This window comes from Cynocephalus volans, chromosome 16, assembly GCF_027409185.1.
Source record: "Cynocephalus volans isolate mCynVol1 chromosome 16, mCynVol1.pri, whole genome shotgun sequence".
Lineage (NCBI taxonomy): Eukaryota > Metazoa > Chordata > Mammalia > Dermoptera > Cynocephalidae > Cynocephalus > Cynocephalus volans.
This window is the reverse complement of record NC_084475.1, coordinates 39,906,651-39,933,969: the sequence shown is the minus strand read 5'-3', so window position 1 is coordinate 39,933,969 and position 27,319 is coordinate 39,906,651. Positions and strand designations below refer to the sequence as shown.

The following is a 27,319-nucleotide window of genomic DNA, read 5'->3' as shown; positions in this document are numbered from 1 at the left end:
TGTAGTGATATTTTATTATGGTTTTAATTTCCATTTCTCTGATATACTAATGATATTGAGCATCTTTTCATGTGCTTATTGACCATTTATATATCTCCTTTTATGAAGATCCTGTTCAAATCTTTTGGTGCAGTGACTGTCCATTTTGTTGAAAGATACATACCCACATCCTGGCAAAATGCCTGCTCCAGTAGTAATCAAGTGTATGGATTGTTGGTTTTCCAAAATGTTATCCATAATCTATGAAATAAGTGCCCTAATCTAAGTTAGTGGATAAGATTCAGCAAAAAAGAATTATTAGAAACAGATTATCTGAGGAGGGTATTAAAAAACAAGTAAAGTGATGACAAAATGGAAATATTAAAGCGCACACCATGCTGGACTCTTTTATTACCTCACATAGACTTCTAAACTAAAAATACTGTATTTTAAGAAAATGACTTTATAATATAGGAGGAGACATGATTACTTCAATAGCCAAACACCAACTTTATGTTTATCTTTAGCCAACCACAACTGACTTTTATTTCCTCTTAAAACAAATGATTTGCCTGTACTGGATGAACCATTCCTTTTCATTAGATTCTGTCACTAGCAAAACATCTGATGAAAATAAATTTTTTAATTTGATTCTCTTTTAAATCTTTAAAAAGACTAAAAACCTTTCTTTAGTGAGAAGAGCATGTAGAAAAAGAGAAAAGGAATAGAGATGAATATTAAAGCAATTGGAAACCATTTTTTAGAGGAATTGGTAAAGGGACATGAAAATCAACTACATTATATATTGATAAATTAAAATTAATTAATTATTCTTTTTTAAGTTTGTGGAAAAATACCATTAAAAGATAATACAAATCTTTCCGTGAAAAAAAAAAAAAAGATGAGCAATTATTGCTTTTAACTCAGCTTCAATAGTGTGCTTTAAAAGAACCAGATGAGAGTATTTCAAAAAGTTCATGGAAAGATTCATCTTATCTTTTAATTCTATTTTCCCACAAACCTTTTGAAGTACCTTAGCATTTGTCAGCAGCATGATGGAACACAATGAGCCCTAGAATATCTGAGTCCAAGCACTAATTTCCACCACACCATCCATGGGAATGTCTTTGTATTCGTTTTTAGACAGCAAGCAACAGAAACAGGTTTTGGCAAACTCAAACAAAAGGGAGTTTATTGAGCGGATATCAGGGATTTACAGAATCTCCAAAATGTTGAGGAAACTGGAAAAGACAGGAACCAAGGCAACACTGGATTGAGGAATTTGGAAGTTCAGCAGTTCTCAGTAGAAATGGTCTCATCAGGACCAGCCCTGTTGAGATGGAGTGGAGCTTGACTTCTTGCAGTCTAATTGTTCACATTTCAAAAAGGGAGCCTCTAATTGCCTGTGCTTTAGGTCTCATACCTTCCCCCATGACCAGCTAGTCGTGGGTCCCTCGCTACAGATCAGAACACTGTATCCAGGAGGAAAGGGTATCAGCATATTGTCAGGAAGGAGAAAAGGTCCTGAGCAGTCAGAAAATAATCAATCTCTACTAATGACCTCAGAGAAGTTAAATATCTCAATCTATAAAACTCAACTGAGAATTCCCCCCTCCCCTCCTCATCTTAAAAGGATTCCTAAAAGGCTCTAAAGATACTTACATATAAATGTGTGTGCTTGGAAAACCATAAAGCTCCTAGCAAGTGTTAATGTTTCATTACAGTGATAAATGAATTTAAAGCGGAAATGTGAAAACACCTAGCAGAGGATACAAACATAAGGAAAATAAAACTAAAAAGCCATCATAAATATAAAACATTGGGGTCTTTCTGGGTTTTGCACAACCTAATATGCAATATACTTGCCAGGGCAATTTTTCTTCCAAAAATAATTTACAGGACTAGTAAACAGATAGGGCCTTACTGTTAGGATTTAATGCAGTACAATAATTATCATAGTAGTACTATGTGGGTAATATTGGCATTAAAAAAAAGCATGTTTTTTCCCCAAAGGACCAAGAAATAAAATGGCTGTTCAGAAGTTTCAAGATAGAGAAATTTATTCAAATGTGAGAAAACACCATATTTTCCAATGGCATTTTTGTTTGTTTATTTGCAAAATAATAAGCACCTCTTTGCCTGAGAGATAGAATTCTGAGATAACTTATTCATGAGCAAGTTGAAAAAAAAATCAGTCAGGTATCTAGTCAGTTAATTTCTTTTTGCCATACATCTTTAATTATCTTACTTTAACTTTTGTAATTGGGTAATAGTAAATACACACACACACACACACACACAACACACACACACACACAGATTTCCAATAAAAATTTGTAACCAGAGATCCATATCACAATGTATATATTTCTTTGGAAGTTCTGATATAGCAACAATGTGAATGTAGTAAGTATCACTGAATAGTACACTTAAAAATGGTTAAAATGGTAAATTTTATGTTATGTATATTTACAACAATAAAAAAGTTAAAATACACTATTAAAAAGTTCTGATATAAATCATCTCAATTAGGCTTATTTCCTTCCCACAATAAGTCAGACTAATGATTTCTGTTCTAAAATGAAAGTCAGAATGATGATAACTATACTTTTATCTTGATTCAGGTGCATATTTTGGGTATAATTCTGACACTCTGAACATTAAATCTCCTGAGGATTATTCAATAAAATCCTACAAAACTATTCTATTAAATCAAATTATTACTTATGGTATTAATAGTCAACCTATCACAGTCCAATGGATTACACATTTGAAACTTTTTGCTACACCTCTTTTTAAATAATAATTTCCATGGTTTCCATATTTAAAACCTTCATGAACATTAGCTACTCACTCTGGGTTGTGTTACTCTTTGTAAGAAGAAATGAATAGGGATCTGAAACATCACTAAGTGGGTGGTGTGGATAGAAAGTCTGGTATGAAGGAGACAGGGAAAGAAGACAATTAGGGGGTGACTGAAGACAAATGCTGAAGATAGAAATGCTACATGGATTTTCTCTGCTCACCACTTCTGCCCTCAACGAGCCACCTAATTAACTGTGAATTAATTTGTCTTATACAAACCCCTCCTTCCAGCGTGATGTTCAGGGAAAATGTGTAAAGCAGGTACTCTGAAGGGAATAGTGTACAAAAAGTTAGTAGAGTATGCCACCCTAAAATATGCCACTTTGGCATAAAGATTATTTTGAGCTGAAGGCAATTGAGAAGCAGATACGAAACAGCTCTCTGCCACCCCCAATTTGCCTAAAATTGCAGGACATAAATTTACAAATATGTCCTTCCCCCATTCTCTACCAGGAAAGGCAAAAGTTCCTCCCTGGAGATGGCTTTAGACCTTCATCAGCCAGGAGACAACTTCAGAGGAAGTCACATAACAAACTGTACCAACTACCAGCCTTTATCTACCATTAGTTTCCCATATGTTTGCCTTCCCACAATTTGCCACCCCCTAGAGAGTCAAGATCCCTTTCCTTTGTTTTGTCACTTCTCTAAAAATGTATTGTTCTTTGTGGGAGGTGCTGAAGAAGCCAGCATTCTAAGCCAGCTCTTTGAGAGTTCTTCTTTACCATAGTCTTCTCCCACGCATATATGAAATATACATGTTAATAAACGTTTTGTTTTTCTCTAGTCAAGCTGTCTTTTGTTACAGGGGTCTCAAACAAGAACTTAAAAGGGTAGAAGAAAAATTATCTTTCATCCCTTGCTGTAGTAAATATCACAGAGGTACAATAATATGACTACCAATTTTTAAAGGAGACATGACTATTCTGACATCATACTAAAAGGAAAATATATAAAAGGAATCAGTGTCTTAGATGTTGAAGAAAAAAATGTGACAGATTATTTATACAGTTATAAATACATACAGCAAACAATACCATCTGCATGTGTTATTTAAGACACTAGTTTTCTCTTTTGAATAGAGGGACCCTTCCGCCTTTGAAATCCCTCAATCTTTATTCGCTACTGCCTTAGGGCCTAGTAGCAAAGGGTTATGACCCCTTAATCACATGCTAATTTCTTAAGGAATCTCAAAAACATCTTTTGAAAACCTGGGGTTTTGCCAAATATAGTTTGAAAATCAAACTATATTTGCCCCCTTATACTTCACAGATAACATAATTTAACAAATCTTTCCAGTAGTATACACCCAAAGACTTCCAAATAAGCTAAAAACATTTCCAGGATCACTAAAATTAAAAAGGGATTACAAATAAGACTCATTTGGCTGAATTCATGTCATATGGCTATGCTTGGTTTCTTAGAAAGAGATAGCCTTTGAAAATTATTCAGCTGATAATTAAAACACACACATAAGTTGATATTTTCCAGCGTCTCTGAACCTTCAAGACAACTATATATTGCAGCAACTCAGATACCTTTCTGCTCAGTGGAGATTTAAGAATCATTTCTAAACTTTTGACTTTATCAGCTCACCACACACACCCAGTAAGAGAGGTGACCTTTGAGAGCTCCACACACTCATACATATCAACACATCAAAATGCAGTATCTACAAAGCAAAACCTGCTCTGTCTAAATCTTGGCCCAGCAAACTGAAAAATGTATTCTATGACAATTCTCTATATAGCTGATTATTAAGTTTTGTTTGGTTCCTAGCACTTACAGTTCAGTCTACCACTGCTTGCTCACCAAACCAAAAAATCCTGGGGTAAAACTCCATTTCCTGCTATGAGCAAGTTGCTTTCATTAACATTAAATTCAGTTCTCTTGTTTGTAGCAGATTTTCACTTTTTGACAGATCACTGTAAAATGAAAAAACATTATAAAACATAGATAAATAGGAAAGACCCATTGAAGGCCAGAAAAGTCTTAAATAGGATTTTTTTTTTCAATGAACTGTACTGTTACAAACCTATCAGAATTTGCCATTTTTGCTTTCAAGGTTCATCCTCCTTGAGACTAGTTTGTCATATGACCTGCATACAGGAGAAGCAAGCACCTCAGGTAAGCAGTGAAGAAAGCAGGCACTTTCTGAGTAATCATCCCTCTGTTTTCTGAGAATAATTTACAGTTCCCCTTCTCTACATAACAGTCTTCCAGAACTAAAACCTGGCATCATGAAAGCAGTTTAAGTTTGTTTTCTCTCAATATTTCACACTCATTACTGAATATCTGAGGATAGAAAACATTATCTACATTCTTCTAGAAATAAAAACAAAACTATGTGCATTTTACTGTTTTGGATCTATGAAATTTAAGAAATATGTATATTTCAAAGCATTCTAAAGGGATGATTCAGGGTATTAACATTACAGAGAGGTAACAGTTTTGCCTAATCCAGTTAATAAAATCTATCTGCTATTTCAAACAGTTCATTTATTCCTAAATCTTAGCCTCAGTCCCCAATTTCATAACACAGAGAAGCAATCTTTTCTTAATGAGGCTAAAATTATTAAAATGTCAACCAAGCCTTGGTATAACTAACCTACTTCCTTCATCTGCTTTTTTCCCAAATCCAATAATGTTTTCACCTTGTTAGAAACAAGTTAACAAAAGTGGCTGAATAGGATCAGACTGGCTAAGCTTCTAGACCTTGACTGTTCCCAATCGTAGCAGGTGCAACTCAACAGTTCGCCAACATTCCGGGGTCTGCCTTTTGGTTTCCACCCAAAGCTCAAATCATTTGGATTTTTAAGGACGCCTTATAGACTATTTTCAACGTTACAAAGTCATAAGACGCCTTCCAGATAATTTAGCATATAGCTGGTCTTCTGTGAAGACCATTTCATCACTGCTTTAGAACCAAAAATCAAACAATCTTACGTTTTGATTTTCGTTTGTGTTCATATATTGGTCAAGAACTGTCACTGGCTACCTTATGGCAAACTGTCTTGTGGTATTTTTTTCTTCCAACTTTTAAAAAGAAATCTGGGTTAAAATTCCCATTCTTTTCTACTGCAACATTTCTAGAAACTCATATTGACAACACATATGGCCAAGGCACTGTGCTAGGTGTCAAGAATTACATGCAGATAAGTTAGACACATCTTCCTCCCCTGCAAAGTCAAGGAGAGAAACAAAGAAACATAAGACAGGTTAAATGATGTAAATATAGGCAGTATCATAAGGCAGGATGTAGTTAGTTACAAATATTATTGACAATGATAGATTTACTATTGTTTCCTGTTATTCTCGGTGAGTCAGTTTGCTTTTTTGTGTAATTTTATTTTATAGAAGATCCATCCCCTCTGGCCATCTCTATGAGTTTATATTTTACAGGTGTCCTCTCTCCCATATCATTATCTCCCTCTATGTGTACAGTATCATTCCTTTCAACACACAAATATTTTCTGGTATTATTCATCTTAAAGAAAAAAAGCACTTTGATGGCATATGCCCTCCAAGTTACCCATCTCATTTTTTTCTGTACTCTTGTCCATTAAACTTCTCAAAAAATTGAGTGCACACACCACGCTTCACCTATCATTCATTCTTCAGCCTACTTCAGTCTGGCTTCTGTCCCCATTACTGTAACAAAACTGCTCTTGAGAAATTCATAAAGAATCCTAATTGCCAAATACAATGGGCTTTTTAATATCCTCATTTTTCCTGTCTTAGCAGCATTCAATCTTCTTGATTACTTCTCCTTTCTTGAAAGACCCTCCTCTCTTGGCCTCTGTGCATAATTGCAAATATACATCTCCAGTTGTTCTTTCTCTGTTTCCTTTAATGGACATTCTACTAAACAGATCCACAGAGTTCCTTCCTGAAACCTGTTATCATATCTCCATGGACTCTCATCCTAATTAACATCATTCATTCCCAGGCTTTAACGGCACCCAGATTATCTCTACCGCTGAGATCTTTGGGTCCCAGTCACCTATATTCAGCTAACCAACTTGATACGACCATTTCAAAATCAGCATGTTTGAAGCTGGGCATTTGACTTTTCCCCAAAGTCTTCTCCCCAGGTCTTCATGATTTCTGGAAGTATTACCATCCACCCAGTTGCTCAAGCCAGAAACTTGAGATCCATTCTTGATTCATCTGCCTCTCTTAACACCCACATGTACCCTAACTGCAAACACGATTGCTCCTACTGCCGAGACACATTAGAAAAATCAGTCTATTTCTTCCCATCTTCCATGCCACCAACCTAGTCCAGGCCATCATTATTTCTCAGCACATTTTCCATTATAACCTCTCACTCCTTTTTTGTCCCCTTCCAACCATTCTCCACAAAGCATCTGGGGAGGTTTAGCCATATCCATTAGCTCACAACATTTTCTTTGCTTAAAACTCTTCAATGGTTTCCCACCATACTCAGAAATAAATCCGTACTTTTTACTTTGACCCACAAGAGGCTACATAATCTGGCCCCATGTTCCTCCCCAAATTCATCTCCTAACACTCTTCATTCCCTGGCTCCAGCCTATAGGTCTCTTTTCAGCTCCTCAAACATGCCAGAGTCTCTCCTGTTTGAGGCTTTGCACAAGCTGTTCTCTCTACCTGGAATGCATTTCCCATAACTGAATTTTCCTCCACTCTCAGATTATAGCAGCTTCAATACCACCTCTTCAGAGAGGCTTTCTCTGGCCTCCTTCTAAGACCATACCCCTGTGCCAGCTATTTTCTACCATTGCCCTTTGTATTCCACAATTACATGTCCATCTAGTTTACTGGCTGTGTCTCACACTATACTGTGATCTGTACAAAGAGGTGAGCCCAGCGCCTAGGACACTGCCTAGCACATTACTAGTAATCAACAAACATTTGTTTAATGAATTAATCAGCTTTATAAGAATATGAGAAATGACATCCATAATGGGGAAAACCAATAACCTCTCCAGCCCTACCAATTCTTTTTTCACTTAGGGTTTTGTTGATTTTTTTTTTTTTTTATTGTCTGCCATATGGTATGCACTACAGTTGAGATTTTTCCATATTTCCTAACTTGTTTTTCTCAGTAAATCTTCAAGATAAGGATTATTGTTCAAACTGTATATACCAAGAAACTGAAGAGTACCAGGGTAAAGTAGGCCCCTTATGATTATACAGAATGTCAGGAACGGAACTGAAATCTAGCTCTAACTCCAAATCTTTTGAAGTTCTGATTATATCCAGGGCTGACTTCATGGGCATGAGTCCCATTTAGGCCCAGAGAGCTCCATGCTTTGTTTAATGTTTTACTGTTACTGTCTTGAAATTCTTCATAATTTCTGAACATGAGTCTTTGTATTTTCATTTTGCCCTGGGACCCACAAATTACGTAGCTGCTTCACGGGTTTTGCTGTGAAGAGCTTCCTAAACTTTATTCTTATAATTTTGGCATATTCACAGTGGTAAAGCATTTACTAAAGTGTTAAGGCAAAAGAACTTCCAGGCCTGATCCCAGAGGTAATTAATTCACTATTTCTTTTTCTCTTTCTTGAGAAATGTCTGTTTATCTCCTTTTTATGTCTGTCATTAAATCTGATGTCATCCTTGAATAAAAGATTACCTCCACATCTCTATTTTTTCCAATCCCATGAAACTAGATTATTTTACAAGTTCATAGTTGCCCAACCAAAGGCTTTGTATAACATAGTATTATCTCCAGTTTGCCCATTATTCATGAACTCTAAATTCACAAGAAACTAAATTGACTAATTACTCCTTAGAGCAATACTGTTGCCTTACTCACCATAATTTTTTTCTTCAGTAGTCAATGATTCTGTCCTGTACAATGCAGTCTACCAGATGGCTGTTAATAAAAGTGATGTTTATCTGTCCTGTATCCTTCCAAGTCTTACTCAGAACTTCTTAGTCAGTGATAATCAAAGTGTAACACTGGAACCAACAGCAGCAGCAGCAGCAGCAGCAGCAGCACCTGAGAACTTATTAAAAATGCAAATTCTCAGGCCAATCCTTAGGTCTATTTATTTGGGAACTCTAGAGGATAGGGCCAGGTGATCTGTGGTTTAAAAAGCCGTCCAGGTGATTTTGATATATGCTAACTTGGAGAACTACCATGATAGATAGGATTCATTACAAAGTGGTATCCAAATTTGGGTTAGTATCTAAATTAACTGGAGATCTATTCAAACTATAGTTTTCCCTGTTATAGAGGTAGAAAGTCCACAGGTATAACAAGGGCTGTATTTTAAAACAGTTTCCCAGGTGATTTAGAGGGCCAGTAGGTTTGGGAACCCTTCTTGAATGGACTAGCTGTTTAAAATCAGTTACACATTTCAATGAATAGTTTTACTATTTCACCATTGAGTTACTTCAGAATTCCTGGATAGATCGGTTTTTTTTATTAATTTCTGTTTGTTTGTGTGATTGTGTGTGTGTTTATATCCAATTGATAAATCACTACCAACTTTGACAAATTTAATCTAAAACTACTTGTTCTCAACTACAGGTAGAACTACCACAAGATCCAGCAATCCCACTATGGGTATATACCCAAAGGAATGGACATCATCATGTCGAATGGATACCTGCACTCCCATGTTCATCACAGCTCTATCTATAATAGCCATGATATGAAATCAAGCTAAATGTCCATTGATGGACAACTGGATAAGGAAAATGTGGTATATACACACAGTGGAATACTACTCAGCCATGAAAAATGAAATTCTGCCATTTGCAGCAACATGGATGAGCTTGGAGAAAATTATGTTAGGTGAAATAAGCCAGGCACAGAAAGAGAAATACCACATGTCCTCACTCATAAGTGGGAGGAAAGAAAAGAAAGAGAGAGAGAGACAGAAAGAAAAAGGAAGGAAGGAAGGAAGGAAGGAAGGAAGGAAAAATAGAAAAGAAAGAAAGGAACAACCACAATATGTTGAATTTTCAGAAGAAGAGAACAGATCTATGGTCACTAGAGGTGGGAAAGGAGGAGGAGGGTTTAGGGAGAAATGGGGTAATGGACACAAAGAATGATTCTGATTTATAATGATGAACATGCTAATAACACTGATTTGATCATCACTTATTGTACACAAAGACTAACAGTCAATTCTATACCCCGTAAATATGTATAATCAATTACTTTTCAAGTGTAAAATATAAGTCAATAAATAAATCGGCTTGTTCCAATGTTTCTGACATGCTTCAGCAGGCAATTTGCAAGTGATAACTAGCCTAAAAGCCTCAAATGTATACTCCCTTGTGGCTCCTTTTAACCCTGAGCACATATTGAATACCTTATAATCATCAAGTTGACCTGGGTCTCAAGAACTAGTTTCTTAGTATGAGGTTGTTATAAGGAGTAAATGACTCCATAGATGTAAATCTCACAGAACAGTTTCTGGCACAGGGAGTTCAACATGTGGACCTATCGTTAAGATTCCCCTGTCACTGCTCTTTTCAGCTTAATCTGCTCTTTGAAGTTTGAATCTGCAAATACCCAGCTTCCAGTATCGTAGAGCCCAGACCAGGTCATCTTGCTTCCAACAAAACATTTTGTGATCCTGTTCTTGGTTTTCTATAATACTTAGTCTATATTGCAAAGCCTAGAGTTGATTTTACTTCCCTGTGTTATTCTCTAGTTGCTACAGTCTCCAGGTCATGAGGGAGCACTGTGCATGTAGGTTTGGAGTCAGATAGACCTGAGTTCAGATCTTTATCTCCTATTGCTCTCCTCTAGGCTCACTCTGCTCCAGCCCCTTTGGCTTCTTCCTGCTGCTCAAACACACCAGGCGTGCCCCTGCCTCAGGACACTTGTGCTTGCTGTTCCCTCCTAGGAAAGCTCTTCCCCTCGGTTGGTACTGCCGTGGCTGTTCCCTCACTTCCTTCTGACATCTGCCTAACAGCACCAGTCAGAGCCTCTCCCTCCGGCCAAGAAGGTGCCCCCTTCTCATTCTCTGCCTCCCTGCCTTGCTTTATTTTTCTTCATGACATTTATAGTGACCAGACATTTTATTCTATATTTATCTGCTGGCCCTCACTAGAATATAAGCTCCAGGAGGGCTGGAACTCGATAAAATGGAAATGACACCTCCTTAATCAGGTTGTTGGATTGAATAAAATAACATAAAATGTGAACCTTTATAAATAGAAGACAGCTTAACAAAATGTTGAGCATACAGCGAATGTTCATTTTCTCCTTCTCATACAAATGAAGAGAGAAGGCATGTTTTGTTTCTCTAATATCCCTGCCACTGCTGTCACTCCCACAATCAGTGTCCCAGAGACCTGAGAAGAATGAATGGAAGCTCTTCAATTTTACAGTCACTACTCACATTAGCAGGAAAAGTCAGCATGTCCTAATTAGATTTTAAATATCCTTGGTTGTGAAAACGTAGACATGTATTTCTTATGAGTGAACAGAGTGAGATTAAATAGGAATGTTTGTGAAAAGGGATATTTTTGAATACGTGATTGTCCTGTTAATTATCAACTTTCTGATCTTAATGCACTTTCTCGCCTTAGTAAGTAAGAAGCAGGAAACACAAATCCGTCTTTCTCTTATGACTGGGTACAATATCTTGGCTGAGGGTCATTGTTATGGACACTAATTCCCATTGATATAATTGAAGATACGGAAGATAGAACATAATGGCCTGACTGTTCTAATCTCAAGACAAACCACGGTAATTACTTTCTCAAATTAAACTCTCAACGAAGACTAATATTTGTTGGATTTTTGAATAGTAGATCTCTCTCTCTGTGTGTATGTGTCTCTCACACATGCACACATGCACACACACACACACACACAGAGAGAGAGAGAGAAAACCTATTTAACAAGGGTTCTATACAAAGTTTCACTTGACTTGGTTTTGATTGATGTCACATAAATAAGTAACCAGAGTTTATTTAAAATTTGAAAAGATAAGTAAATAATTAAATATATTAAAATGATTAGAAAATAAAGCCTTTTAAATCATACAATTATTTTTTTTTCAAAAATAAATGATGGTTATGAAATAAATAAATAAATAAATAAATAAATAAATAAATAAAAATCATACAATTATATTGCCCTGTTCTCACCCAACAATAGTAATGAAGTAACATCAAAAACAAATTAGCATGTTTTTTTCTTTTTCCACTTAATAGTTCTTTTTTCCTGAAACTGAGCTTTTTTGCAGGCCTGCCGACCATGTGGTTTCCTTGCTTTCATTAGTTACTTCTGTCCTGACTTAATCTCACCATCCATAGTGACTGTTAAGCCACCTTCAGGAACAAATCACCTTTGTGAGGGAAAAGACATACGTAAACTTGGTTTATGCTCTTTTAATCATCTTACCCCCAACTCACATGTCAGCAGAGTACTGAAAAAAATTAAAGATGGTTACATTTGAATTCTAGCTCTACCATTTCATATCTGGCCTTGGTTAGAACTGACTTCACTTCTCTGAAATTTAATTTATTTGTCTGTGATTTGGGCACCCAAATAAGACCTACCTCAGAATGATGTTGAGAAGATTACACAAGAGATCACTGAAAGTGCCAGGTATTTAGAAATGCCAAAAATTATACTCATTTTTCTCCCTTCCTTCATCATTTCTCTCTCCAGGATATGAAACACCTAAGTTTGGAGTATTTTCATTATGCTCTTTCCTTCACTCCACACTCTGCTACTAAGTTTCATAAGATACCAGGCACTGAGCAAGATTTGGGAATATGCTGATGAATAAAATACAATTCTTGTCCTAAAGGAGATCCTAAACCAAAGGACCAGGTTATACTCTAGGTACATATAAATTTATGCTTGACAATCAGACATTTTCCCCATGAAGAAGTAAGAATTCCCATCCTCTTAGATTTTTATAATGTGTATGATTCCCAAACTATGCAGTAATATAATATTCTGTGAATTATCTCACCACTCAGACTGATAAGGGACTGTGATGTTACACCAGCCCAGTCATCTGTCTTCATCAGTGGACCCAAAGGCACCAATTACACAAGATACACTAAAATTACAAAAAATGTCTTCCTTCCCCCAACTATATTTAATGGGTAATGAGACAAAAGTAGGACTTCGCCATTGCTTATTTTTGGTTCTTTCTGCTTTCATTTTCATAGTCTATTCAATTGGAATGTTTGGTCTTAATAACATGAGTTAAGCTCTTGTTTTGGTTACTGTTACCACAGCATTCTATAGTTACATCCAATAATTTTATGAACCTTTTAAACAATAAGCTCTTTTTGCAGCTGTAACCCAAATCATTCCCACTTTGTCCTAGTCCTTGGTAAATTGAACGATTATTGTCTATCTTTTGAAGAAAACTAATTTCACTTAGACCTAAGGTATCTAACACTTTTAAGTGCTTAAAAACTCATATTTCTTTCCCACAAAATGGCTGCTGATAATTCAGAATGACAACAAAAAAACACAATTTTATAGTTTATCTTTTTGTTCAAAATGTGTCTTTACATGAAGGGATAACGTTGTGATAGGAAGCCAAAACAAATGGAAATAGATCTTATTCTAAAACTGATACCCTCTGGGCAATGGGTTAGTGACAACAAATGTCAAGTTAAATTCTACTACTTTCTCCCAATAAATCTTGAAGGGATTCTTTCATGAAAGACTTTATAAAGACAACAAAAAAAAGTAATGCAATAGACTGTACTCACCAATTACCTTAAACTTAATCACTCACATATACAAGTTGTAATAACAGTACTAATAATATGTAACTATAACCACAGTAAAACCACTAGTCAGGAATGATAAAGGGAAATATCTCTATCTTGAGTCCAGGTTTTTATCTTCATCTTGGTTCTTTTGCCAGGCTATGAACCTTATCTTCAGCTTTCTTTAGTTCTCCTACCATGTTTCACTGGTACTTCTTTGCAGCTGCTAGTAACCAGTTGCAGAGTTTTTGAGCCTTCACATCCAACCACCTGCCTAGAGTGTCCATCAGTGATATGTCTACAAATATACCTGTTTATTTTTTCCTAATTTTGAACAAGTACTGTAATTTCAAGTTCAAAACATTCCCCAGATATACAAATGACTGTTGCAGACACATAACTCAAGAATGCCTGCTACAAATGCTAGTCGGAAGAGTTTTACATCTCTCTCTGACTTTAACAGGAAGATAGCAGCTCCAGGCCAGGGTGCCTCTCACCTCCTAGTTCCTTGCTGTCCCAATTTAGAGGCATCACGTACCTCAGAAAGTTCCTGAATTTCACCATAGAATCCTGCTATGGTTTGAATGCTTGTGTCTTCCCAAAATTTATATGTTGAAACCTACTCCGCAAGGTAGGTGAGGCTTTTGGGAGGTGATTAGGTCATGAGAGTGGAAACTTCATGTATTAGATTACTGTCTTTTTAAAAGAGACCCCAGAGCTAGCTAGCCACTTGCACTGTGTTAATGTACTTGCTGATTCCCTGAAGTTTTATGCTTTAATTATTCATTACCCAATGTGGTGTGATTTAGACAATCATAGTCTACTACCCTAGAAAATTCTTATCAATTATTGTTTTGAAGACATAATACTTCCTTTGGGATAACTATTTCTTTGGTCATATTTCTAGTAATTTGGTATTCCAAGTCAGGATTTCCCAGATTTCTTCAGAAAACTACACTTTGTTGAAAAGGGCACATTTTTAAAAAGAAAGGGGGAATCAACTTTTCATGTTACTTGACCTTAACATTTTGAAGATTCAATCTATTGCTATGTCCTCACTTGGGTGCTAATTTTTCACCCTTCTTTCTTTCCTGTTAATAGTAATTTATAATAATTGCCTATTATTATAATCAATTATCTAATGAATAAAGGAGACAAGCACTTTTGTGAAAAATCAGATGTCCTCAAATAACAGGAAAAAACAGTAAGAGACCTATTTCAAAAGTGGTTGTAATTCAAAATTTCAAGGGTTGTTTCCATTTATTAAGAAGAAAAAATCAATAAAATATTTACAAGCTAATAAACACTACAATTTGCCACATCTGTGTGGAAAAGAATATCCACAAAATTATTTTACAGTTTCAATTCAGTGAATCAAAAACAGAAAATTCATTGTTTGTTCATGGGTCCAATCAATTGATTTTCTCAGTCATTTGACCAGTCTGACCAAACTGTTTAGCAGATTGATAATATAATTAAGACAAGTTTACTATGGTTAAAATATGAATAATATAGTCATAATATATAAGGTATGTACAAATGCTAACTAATACGCTTATAATATGTTGTGTTATATGCCAAATTATAGAGTTATTCATTCCCCCTTTAGTAAGTAAGTCTTTTTTCACCTTTCTTTCTCCCATAGCATTTGGGGCTTTATCTTATACAGAGTGGGTGCTCATTAAAATGTATGTCAAAAGAAAATATACATATACCCAAATCTACATAATTTCCACTTCTGTAGCCATCACTATGAGTTCAACACTCAGAAAACAAAAGAGTGCAATGACTCTTCATCTATACTGTTTCCTTGTCTGCCAGCAGAACCTCATTCCAAAGAGATGAGTATTTTTCAAGAATTTGAAGGCACCTTCAGAAAGAGCTTTCACCACTGTCTTTGTAACCTTGTTAAGTAAAAGGTTAACAAACCAAACAGTAATATCTTAATGCATGCAGTAGGCAGAATAATGGCCTCCCAAAGAGGTCCATGTCCTCATCCTCAGAATCTCTGAATATGTTACTTTGCATGGTGAAGAACTAAGATTGCAGATGGGATTGAGGTTGCTCACCATGTCACTTTAAAATAAAGAGATGGTCCTGGATTTTCCAGGTGGGCACAATGTAATCATTAGGATCCTTAAATGTAGAATAGAAAAACAGAAGAGGAAAGTCACAGGGAGCATTGTGAAGACAGAAGTGGGCCCAATGAGATGCGACTGTGCTGCCTTTGAGGACAGAGAAAGGAGGCTGCAAGCCAAGGAATATGGGCAATTTCTAGAAGCTACGAAAGGCAAGTAAACAGGTTCTCTCCTAGACGACAGAAAAAGACACAGCCATGCTGACACCTTCATTTTTAGTCCAGAGAAACCTGTGTCAGACTTCTCAACTACAGAACTATAAGACATTAGATTGGTGTTGCTTTAAACCACAAAGTGTGTAGTAGTTTCTTACAGCAGCAATAGAAACCTAGCATGAAGCCCAACATTTTTTTTTTGAATCCTGAAAACAAAAACCTTAATACAGAAATAGTTTGACAATATATTTTTACATGTTCTATTTCTTAATGACCACTTTAACTGCTCTCCACAATTAATAAGCCAAATATTTTCTACTAGTTAACTGAGCACAATGACCCAATTAAAATTTAAGGCCTGACAGTACACTAACAGATCAGTGCCAACACATAGCTCCTACTATTAGTTCAACTGTTTAAGAACAATCTCAAGCATTTAACTTGACTTTACTGTATGAATTATAACTCAGGGTAAGCAAATAGTTGATGAGAGGAGTCCCTGTTTATAAAAATATTTCAGCTAATAAATGAAAAAGGAAAGATAAAATTAAAGTATCACAATTTTTCAATGCCCAAATGAAATAATGAATCTTAGCTAGGGATCAGCAAATGCCAGCCAAGGGCTAGATGCAGTCCATTTCCTATTTTTGTTAGCCTGTGAGCTAAGAATGATTTTACGTTCTGAAGTGGTTGAAAAATATCAAAAGAAGAATAATATTTCGTAGCATGTAAAAATTACATAAAATTCAAACTTCAGTGTTTAATTAATTATTGTTTTACTGGAACACAGCCATGCCCATCTATTTACATAATGTCTATGGCTGCTTTTGTGCTATAACAGCAGAACTGAGTGGTTGTAAAAGACCTTATGGTGCACAGAACCTAAAATATTTACTATTCTATTTGGGTTTTTGCAGAAAAAAAATGTCAACCCCCACTGTAAGCAATGATTCGATGGTAGCTAATACCTAAAATGAAGGGCAACAAGAATACCTATAAAGTATCTTTGCCAAAAATTTAACTTAAAACTGAATCTAGGGCTGATCCCGTGGCTCACTCGGGAGACTGCGGTGCTGGGAGCGCAGCGGCGCTCCCGCCACGGGTTCGGATCCTATATAGGGATGGCTGGTGCGCTCACTGGCTGAGAGTGGTGCGGGCAATACCAAACCAAGGGTTGCGATCCCCTTACCAGTCACAAAAAAGAAAAAAAAAACTGAATCTATTCTTCTGGTCAAACTACCAGTATATAGGAAATACAATGGACAGAGGAACATTTATGATGACACTATTGGGATGTAGTCAGCAAAATACAGAATACAGGATAAATACATTTCTCTGACAAATACTTTCCAAAAGGAAAGAAAAAGAGATCAGCAGGGGGAACCTATAGACTGACAAGGACATTTTGTAATGTGTCAATTGTGGTTGAATTCCAATTCAAACAAAATGAAAGTAAAAAACAGAATTATGAGATAATCAAGGAAATGTGCTCCTAACTTAATATCTGTGAATATTAAGAAATTTTTAATTGGTTGAAATTTTATAATAGGGTTGCAGTTTTGTTTTAATAAGGAGTTCTTATCTTTCAGATATTTTTTAAAAGAAGTGATATCTGATTTTTTTGTTCTTGGCAGCTGGCCAGTACAGGGATCGAAACCTGGACTTTGGTGTTATTGGCACCATGCTCGAACCAACTGAGCAACCAACCAGTCCGTAATATTTGAGATTTGTTTACAAATAATCGGGTGGGGGAATGAAAAATAAGGATATAGATGAAGGAAGATTTGTTATAATTTTATCAATATTTAAGCTGTGTCATGTATTTATTATACTATTCCTTCTATTTGTGCATAGGTTTTAAATATTCTATAATAAAAGTATTTTTAAAAGCAATCTCTCCCAAAGGCCTTGAGCTTCATGAATAGAATAATTTATAACCGTAATTTATTTATTTATTTTAAAACGTAAGGAACTCAATAATAAAAATACCTAAATCAAACAATGTCTTTATAATATAGTATGGATTTTACATTTTGGCTCCAAAGACATCAATAAATTCACCTTCAGTAAAAAAAGAATAATGAACATTTCAAGGAACTAAATCTGCTGTGGAAAATAATCATCTTGGAGAAGACAAATTGATTTTATTTTCTAAAGCACTTTCAAAATCAACCCAATACAAATAAATTATTAGTCTTACATTACATGTTGGCTGTAATCAAGAACACTCTAATTTCAGAAGAGTTAAAGACCATAAACAACATTTCCCCATCAAACAAGGACAACTTTCGACTGGTCGGTTAGCTCAGTTGGTTAGTATAGCCTGGTAACCAGGGCAACTTCTGCTTTTGATATTTGTTGCAATACCTCTAGTTAACACCAAGGGTTAGGTAACTATTTCCATTTAGAGAGTAGCTCTAGCCAAACAAAGGAACTAGCTTCACACATCAACACACTTAATGTTCGTAATTTATGCTGGGGCAGGAATTTCCATCCTCATTTTATGGTGAAAGAACTGAGACACAGAAATATTAAGTTGCAAAACTAAAAAATGAACTGAGTCAGACTGGAAATCGAGTCTGTCTAATTTGTTGTTGTTTTTTTATTTTGATTTATCAGTATACAATGTAGTTGATTTTCGTGTCCCTTTACCAATTGAGTCTGTCTAACTTGAATGTTAATACGGTGTTAAAGCAGAAGGCCAGTACGTCTCCCCTAAAGCCCCTTGCAAAATGTTGGCTCAGTTCTGAGTTAGGATCTGGACAAGCTTTACTTTTCCCTGGTGCAAAACAATTTTAGAAAAGAAGAAGCCCTCAGTCCTATGTCTTCCTAAGAACAATGTCACTTCCTGAATTTATAGCCTGTCAAAAGCATTTGCAAGTTAAAAGACAGAAAGACAAAAGGATGTTCATTAAATATTGTTTGTAATAGCAACATAAATAGTTAAATAAATAAATAAATACAATTTTTGAGGGTAGGGCAATAAAATAAATTGCCTGGGGTACAAACACATACTGGAATAATATGCAATAACTACATGTAATACTTTGATATATCTCAAAAAATACAATGTTAAGTCTTTTAAAAAAGCAAATTGCTAAAGAATACATACTACACAATTCATGTAAAAAATTTAAGTACACAGAGCCACACTATTTACACATCCTTGTGAGTACAAAAATACATAGTAGAGGTAGTTCTTAACAACTATTTAAGAAGAATGAACCTCAATTTCAGAATATTTCTTACTTTGGGGGAAGAAATCGAGGAAATGAAATGGGAATATTTTAGCTGTATCTATGACATTTTATTTATTTTAAAAATCCATGAAGAAAAAATGACAAATGTTTGTTTAATGTATGTTATGATTACATGTATTTTCATACTATTTTCTATTATTTTGTATATTTGAGACTACTTAAGATTTAAATAAAAATATTTTTTTTTATAAAAAAGGAACACCTGAGTGAATCTTAAACTCAGTAGGAAAGGAAAGAGAAATTGTCCTAATAGAAATGGGGAGAAAAGAGTCATAGAAATATAAAAATTCACACAAGGATACACATCTAATAATTGACAGAACCAGGTTTCCAATCTAGATCTACTCAATTCCAAAGCCACCATATTGTTTTCTAAAATAAATTCAGATTTTCCATAGAACTGTCAAAGTAGAGATAACCTGTGTTCAAATTGGACCCCTTAGAAACACTTTTATTCAATAGAATCCTCCCTCCCGAATCTCACCATTAAAAAGTTTACTCCTAAGAAAGTCCTAAAAGAATTAACCTTCAGGAAAGACAAAACCTAGCTGGTTATTCCCATGGATGTGTTCCCTTTTGTGTGACTATTTTCTGCTTGAAATTCTGGTATTCTAGAGAGACATTTTTAATGAACATGCAATCCCATGACACTGAGTGCATGGACTGGCAGATTGTCATGTCAGCTCTGAATTTAGATAACCATCCTCAAGACAACCAGAGTAATGATTCCCACTGTACTGAAGTCAGGTAAGTCTCCACATCCCTTGAGGTATTTGGAGAGATCAAAGAGAGATACAAAATAATATTTCAGCAATCTGATTTTTTAACAGAAGTCTCCATAAAATACATAATTTATTTTGCATGACAACTTGTAAATTAATCCACTAACATTCTAGACTAAATATGGACTAAGTAAGACCTGCAAAGAAATCAACTATTAGGTCCAATTTCCTTCAGGTAAGTCGTAGAGACAGAGAGGGCAGAGCCAGGATTTAACAGGAGGAAAATAGGTCTTCAACCCTCTCGGAAAACAAATTCCACCTCCCCCAAGACTATGGACCAGTTTCACTGCTATTCTCTTTCTTAGTTATTTAAACCCTCTTTCTTTAATAGGTTCTTCTATCAGCAAATAAACGTGCTTAAATGTCTCCTGTCTTACCAAAAAGAAAACATTTCTGCCTCTTATTTCTTTTTCCCTTCATAGCCAAGAACTTAAAGTCTACCTTATACGAATTAGAAAGTATTATTTTAATAAGATCCTTATTCACAGGTTAATTCATTCACTTATTGAGCAAACATTGAAGTGCTTATTATGTGCCACACACTGTTCAAAACTCTTGGATAAATCAGTGAATAAAAACAAAGATCCTTATTTTTATCAAGCTTATTTTCTTGCTATAATAAATAATGGGACTTCTTTAATGGGAAGTCAGGAACTAGACAATAATACATGTAAGGCACTTAAAGGAGTGCCTAGCACATGCATAGTCAGTACTGCAGAGGCATTTGCTCTTGTTATTTCTCTTCCCATCTGTTTTGCCTCCCATTCACTGCATTCAGGCATCTACCCTCATGACTAAGTTAAAATGACTCTCACAGCGCCTCTCTTTCCAAATTGCCTAATCTAACCAACTCTTTCTTTTTCATCTTTTGAGAATAAGGCACTATGTCTAGGAAGCTTTTTATCCAAATCTCCAATCATTGACTACTTTAACCTTTGCTCCAATGTACTCTGACGATAGAGCTAGATTTTGTACATCTCTGTCTTGTCACTTTGCATATCTTTCTCTGGTGTGAAACTATCATTTCTACCAGGAAAGCTGTCTGGTACCTACCATGGTGCCTACCACTTCCTAAGTGCTCAAAAAATGTTAGATGAATATTTTTTTTAGACATTGTTTTCTATAATCCTTTCATTTTTGCTCTACCAGCCATCCTTTGGCTTTGCAAATGAAAGAAACAAAAAGTAAAACCAACCACATAAACCATCATAGTTGGTCTAACCAAATCAATATAATGTTTTGTTACTCTTTATAAATTATGTTTAATGATTTAAATGTTTGTAAAGATCTCAGTAAATAAGGCAGGAGGAACTGTTCTAATACATTTTGTAATAATTAAAAAACATCACGATATGAGGATATTTTATTCCCTCAAACAAAAATATTTGAATTACTTATTTCCTAATATATTCATGGCCCTCAAATTAAAGATTAAAATTAAATGACATCTCTTAGTTCGCTATGATGATATGAAAAAGTTTATTTGTTGTATATTAATTAATATATTACTAGAAAAATACATTTCAGAAATGCATAAATAAAATGGACCATTATCAGAAAATGGCTTTTTCTTCATCAAAAAAAAAAAAATCACAATAGCAAGAAAATATAGCTTTATTCCTGAGCAATACAACATTGTCCCTTTTTTATTTTCTTTAACACAGCGAGTAAAAGGCAGTAGACAAAAATCGACCTGTCAAGAAACGGTTTATCCAGTAATGGACTAGCACTGCAGGAGATTTGCTCTGCTTTCACCAGGAGAGCCCTTTGTGTAACAAGAACAAACTATTAAGGGTTTAATGACACTGCAATAGCATATTAGACATTGAAAAGGGAAACAAGGATTCTTTTCACCAAGTCGCCGTTGTTTCCACCACAGCCACCACGGGACCTACCGTCCACATAATCCTCAAATGGGCAATTGGTTGGGAGACGAGTTTTTCTGACTTTAGTCTTGCCTTTGACTCAGCTTTTCCTCATTTATTTTAAGACCTTGAAGAATCCATCTTTTGGCAAGAAGACCCAGAAATCACCTACTAGGCCTAAAAAAGGCAGGTCAGCATCTGAAATGAAATCAAGTTTGTTCATGGAATCCCTCCGCACGCATGGCATCTCAAACAGCCATGGAAAGAGTAAATTTGGTAACCAGCTCAATCGGACTTGCCTACTTAGCAGCACTGCCATTTCTTACACTCTCAGTTGCACACTTGTCTGCACGAGGTGTGATAGGCTGTGGATGGCACCTGCTGATAAGGGTAATTATAGCATTAGTCGAAGCAAGCCTGCTATCTAAGGCTGAAAAACAACTCTAATTACAACCCCATCATTTTACTCCCTCAGAACTGTTTCTTTTATTCCTTTTACACAGAGCTTACTCAGAGATGGAATTAAATCTGTATCTATTTGAAAACAAGACTTTAAACAGTTGTGGTACTAGAGGAGGAAATCGCCTTTTAAAATTAAAAACACATACACGCTGAGGTGAGTATTTGGTATTTGTAATACCAGCCTGCACTTGCTGAATCACCTTTCAATAGATTTCCATACATTTCTGTGCAGGTAGAATCAAGGCAAATAACAGGAATAACACGTAGAATACTTCAAGGAGAAATATGAAATCCAGATCTTATAAAATGGAGACAAAAAAGCTTTAAATTACTTTTATGCCTACTGACCAATTCAACAGAGATATTATTTAAAATACTAATATCTAGAAACTTAACTTGATATTTAAGATTCAAATATATAACTCTCATACTAATAAAACTATAAAATTGATATAAAATTCCTTTATATTTATTTAAAAACAGTATTTAGATTTAAAAATAATCCATAAACCAATCTCAGAAAAACAATTTCTAAGGAATAAATATTATTAAATCCTACTTCACCATATCAGAATTTTACAATTTGGGGTATAAGTTGAGTATTTTAAATTACTGGATTATATCAAAGCAACATGAAGTCATAAAGCTTCCATCGTAAACCATGAAGCCTAAAAGTAAGGGGGGAGAAGAGTGTTTCTTGAATTACAAAAACTTTTTTAAAAAAACAAAAAAAACTTTTCAAATCAACAGGAATTGATTTGCTAGACACACCCACTACAGTGGCCCAGAACGTGCCCTTTAATTGCCACTGTTAGGACTCAGAACAGCTGCCACTTTCTCCAGCTACTGCACAGAGCAGTGCTGCAGCTGCCTGACACCAGATTAGAAGCAGCCCCCAGATGTGGCAGGAATGGTACACACTATCTTACTCTAGGCCTGCCATACTGCATAAAGAACATCAGGAGACCATTTATTGAGTACCAAGGAGATTGGCAGAAATGTAACTTTTTGATATCTGATATTGGCATCAAAATCATGGAGCAACTCAACCTCTAAAAAAAAACCCAACTTATTTAGAGATAAATAGGTAGAAAATCTAATTACCAAGGTCTATTCAAAGGACCCTCCCCCATACATCACACACAAAAACATCATGACTCAGATCATGGAAAAAAGTATTTCTGAATAGCCAAGAATATGGCAGAACTCTCCTTGCTGTAGCAAATCTCTTCCATTAACTATGGTGTATGGATGCATTGTTGTTAGTGAAAATGAAAAACAACACAATCATTCCCATTGGAGACAGAGTCATGGACTGTATCATTCCCTGGGTATAACTTTAACTGGAAGTGATTGCAAGACTCCAACTACAGCACAGAAGAGAGTAACAAAACCACATTAATAAAAACAACTATATAATCATTTTACATTCAAAAAAAAGAAAAAGAAAAAGAAGATGTAAGAAATCCCCATGTTTTGTTACTAACCAAATTTTTCCACATTTGTCTAATTTACCTTCAAAGGAAAGAGTAAAATCCTCATATAATTTTTATCAGATGGATGCCACAATGTTTCTAAGTACAGCACAAAATGAATAAGATTTATAGCTACACCACATAATATTTCTTCATAAGAATAAAGAAAAGGCAGCATTAATCATATTAATTGCTTTAATCACTATAGTTTAAGCTTTTTTTCTTCATAAAATACAATGAAAGTTGAAAATAGCACCAGCTCACCTTAAGGGGGAGAAAAAAAAATCTTACCCTGAAGATTAAAAACTTTCATAAGCATGTCTACTGCAAATATTATTATTCCCTTTCTCTTGTTTGCATAAATAAGTTGGGTGTCTCGTTTACAAATGAAGTCTTTGTTAACTAATGAAATCAAACCTTGGTTAAAAACCACCATCTCAGCTCTAAGATTTACAAAACCTCATTATCTCTGTTTAAATAAAATCGGATAATTAAAATCTTAGCTAGGAACACTTATTACTAGATTTTTAGAACAAAATTGATATGAAACTTGCCATGCATGTGAGATTGGGCACAGGCTTTTAACGTAACTCGTGTTTAACTGAATTACTAATATTTCAATTAACAAGTACTACAGAGAAATATAGCACCATCATCACCCTTAGTGAACAGGAGGACACAGTTGCTTTTCCAGATGTCTCTGGTTGTCATGGCATCCTCTCATGCCCTCTCTTTCACATTTTTCTTCTTCGTAACCTAACTGCAAGCTATTTAACTTATAACATGGTTATATAAAGATTTTATATGTTCCTGACATAGACCATGCACACACCTGTTGAACACAATCAAAGTAGCAGCAAAAGAAGTTCCTTAGTTTAATGCTTAGATTTTCTATTTAAAAGGAGACAGAGTTAATTCTTAGTTCATGAAATTGATAAAAACCAAATGCCATCAATTTTGTATTTTCTACATAGTTTATTTCAGAATAAAAGCCTATTTCCAGATTAATATTCTTCTTTTTAAAATATTTTCACATCCAAATTTCTAAACAAATAATATGTCTATGCCTGAAATAAAATTAATTGCATTTTAAGTGTACCATATCCATATTTAGATGAAAAAGTTGCCCACGAAACACATTAAATATTTGAGAAAAATACTGCAAATTTAATAACATTTTCTTCTAGTTGTTTTTGTAAACAAGTAAACAAAATGAACACACCAAAAAATTTTAGTGTTTGTATTTCATTCTGCTGAATTAATGTTAAACATCTTACTTTTTCAGGATTAGTTTTCATCCCTCAATGATGACCTCTCAAAAACAGAGCAGGGTAACATTATTCATGTGGGACACAGTGCTTAGGTACCGTTCTTTCTTTTAATTAAATCAAATTCTCTTCACTATGCAGTATCTGCTGTCAAGCCCTCTGGATGCAAACGTAAGCACACACACACACACATACACACACGCTGATATTCTTAATGATGTTTTGGAAGTTGAAAGTGGAGCACCCTCCTTCTCCATGAGCAACAGGAGGGCTTTGCACTTTCTTCAGGAACAGAGTTCTCTCCCTCTAGGATGAAGGAAAGCAGATATATTTCAATTTTACAACTGTAAATGCAGCTAAAGTTTTTTGTTAACTGCACTTTTCTGCACACCTACGATACCTATATTAATTTCACTCGAGTGCTTTTATTGCACTGATTAGACATTGAAAAGGAGCATGGGAAAACAGTTTTCTGAACGCTGTATATGTTAAACAGTAGGATTATAAGCACCTGGGATATTCTTGCTATTCTCTGTACGCAAATGGCACGCTGCAAACAATTGCACGCACCCATTAAAACAGCGGGGGTGTGGGATGGAAAGAGCAAGTGTTGAGAGAGTGGAAAGATGGCAATTGCGCCTGTCCTACTCCGCCCTCATTCAGCGGATGCCGAGGACCTTCGAACATGCTGCACAGACAAGCCCTCCGGGACGTACGCAGGAGTCCGTCACAACACACTCGACAACATCTCACACGCTCTGTTAATTACGAAACTCTAATGATCTGACAGCGAGCCCCTCGCCTCTCGAACCCAATTTCCATGTTTGCAGAGACACCAGAGCCGTCAGGAGACTCTGCCCGGCCGCAGGGAGGGGAGCGTTCCTTGTCGCCCCTCCCCACAGCCCCCCCCCCCCCCCACTTTCTTTCCTTGGACGCGGCTCCACAAGTTCCCCGGCCCGAGCCCCCAAGGAGGCAAGTTCAGCACCACGGAGAGGGCTCGAGTCGCGGACGGAGGGAGACAGGGAAGGAGAGGCCGGGAGCTGTCCCCGGGCCACTCACCGGCGTCTGCTGCGACGGGAGTCCCGAGCGCTTGGTGGAGCCCTGCTTGGAACTTAGCCTCTTCCACGACTCCGCAAACCTGCCCCGGCTGGCGCTGCGGCTGCGCCTGCGGCTCTCGGCGCTGTCCTCGCGGTCGGAGCAGCCGCGCTCCATTTCGGCCGCGTCCCTCCACTTCTTGCCCATGCTAAGTTGGCCCGGCTCGCTCGGCCGGGAAACAGCCGGGCGCCGAGCGCTGGCCGTGGGTCTCACTCCAGCCTGCGCGCCGCTGTCGCTGGGCGCCGCCTGCGCGGGGACCGGCTCCTGCCCGAGCCCGGCGCTCAGTGGCCGCCGCCGCCGGGCTGCGCTTGCGCCCGCGATTGGCCAAGCTGCGGGCTGGGGCTGCGAGCGCCACCTGCGCCCCCCAAATCGCTCTTCAGCCGGCAGCCGCCGCCTTTTCGGGGGCGGGAGGGCGCACACGGCCCACGCCTGGGACTATTCATGTGCCGCTGGGGAGCTCCTTGCAGTCACCCCACCCCGCCCGGTCCCTCGGGCCTGGGGGTCAACCGCACCCCACTCCGAGCTGCGGGTGGAAGCCTGGGTGGAAGGCGGTAACTTTGTCCCCCTTCCTCTACTCTTTCTTCCCTTTCTCCTCTTTGCCACCACAACCGTCTTCTAAGCATCCCTGGGGGGCGCGTGGCTGCATCTTGTCAGACGCCGCGCTAGCTCTTCCCTCCGCTTGCTCAGACTAGCCCACTAGGTCTCAGACTTAGCTGCACGCTGGAGCTACCCGAATAGCTTTTTTCCCTGATGTTGATATTCCTCAGAGTCTAATTTAATTGGGCTGGCTGTGGCCTGGGAATCAGGATATTTAAAAGCTCCCCAAGTGATCCTAGCTGCTGCATCACGAGTAAGCGCCTTTGAGGGCCTGTACTATGGGGGTGGGGCGGAGGAGGGTTCTTGGAAGGGAAGAGAAGGTGGGTAAGAATGGGGTGCTCTGTTTACCCTTGTACTCCTGGGGCAAGGGTGGGTACAGCAGTCAAGCAGCGAGATTGGCAGGAGATGGGTTCATGGTTGAGCTCCTGTGTGTTGCATATTCTTTGACTCCTCAACCTTGTCGTCGTTTCATGTGTTTGCCTTCTGCTCATCAGAAGGAAACCTGGTGGGATCTCATCAGTCTGTGTCAGTTATTTCACCAGACTCAGCTATCTTCATGTTCAGGGATGTCCTTGATTAAATGAGAGAGGGCAGTTGCGGGCATCACAAATTAACAAAAGCTGAAATAATAATCTTACCACTAAAGGGAGTGAGGCCTAGAACAGCTCCCAGTTGAAAAG

At 36.9% G+C, this 27,319-nt stretch overlaps 1 protein-coding gene across 4 annotated transcripts in view; it reads right to left on the bottom strand.

Moving 5' to 3' along the window:
- The window catches only part of TRPM3 (transient receptor potential cation channel subfamily M member 3), an 877,808-nt gene extending 851,619 nt beyond the window's left edge, over positions 1-26,189 (bottom strand). For all 4 annotated transcript variants that reach the window (XM_063080764.1, XM_063080766.1, XM_063080768.1 and 1 more), the window contains exon 1: positions 26,007-26,189. In XM_063080764.1, coding sequence (XP_062936834.1) covers positions 26,007-26,189 — 183 coding nt within the window. The remainder of the gene's footprint in view (positions 1-26,006) is intronic.
- Between the last annotated feature and the right edge of the window lie 1,130 nt (positions 26,190-27,319).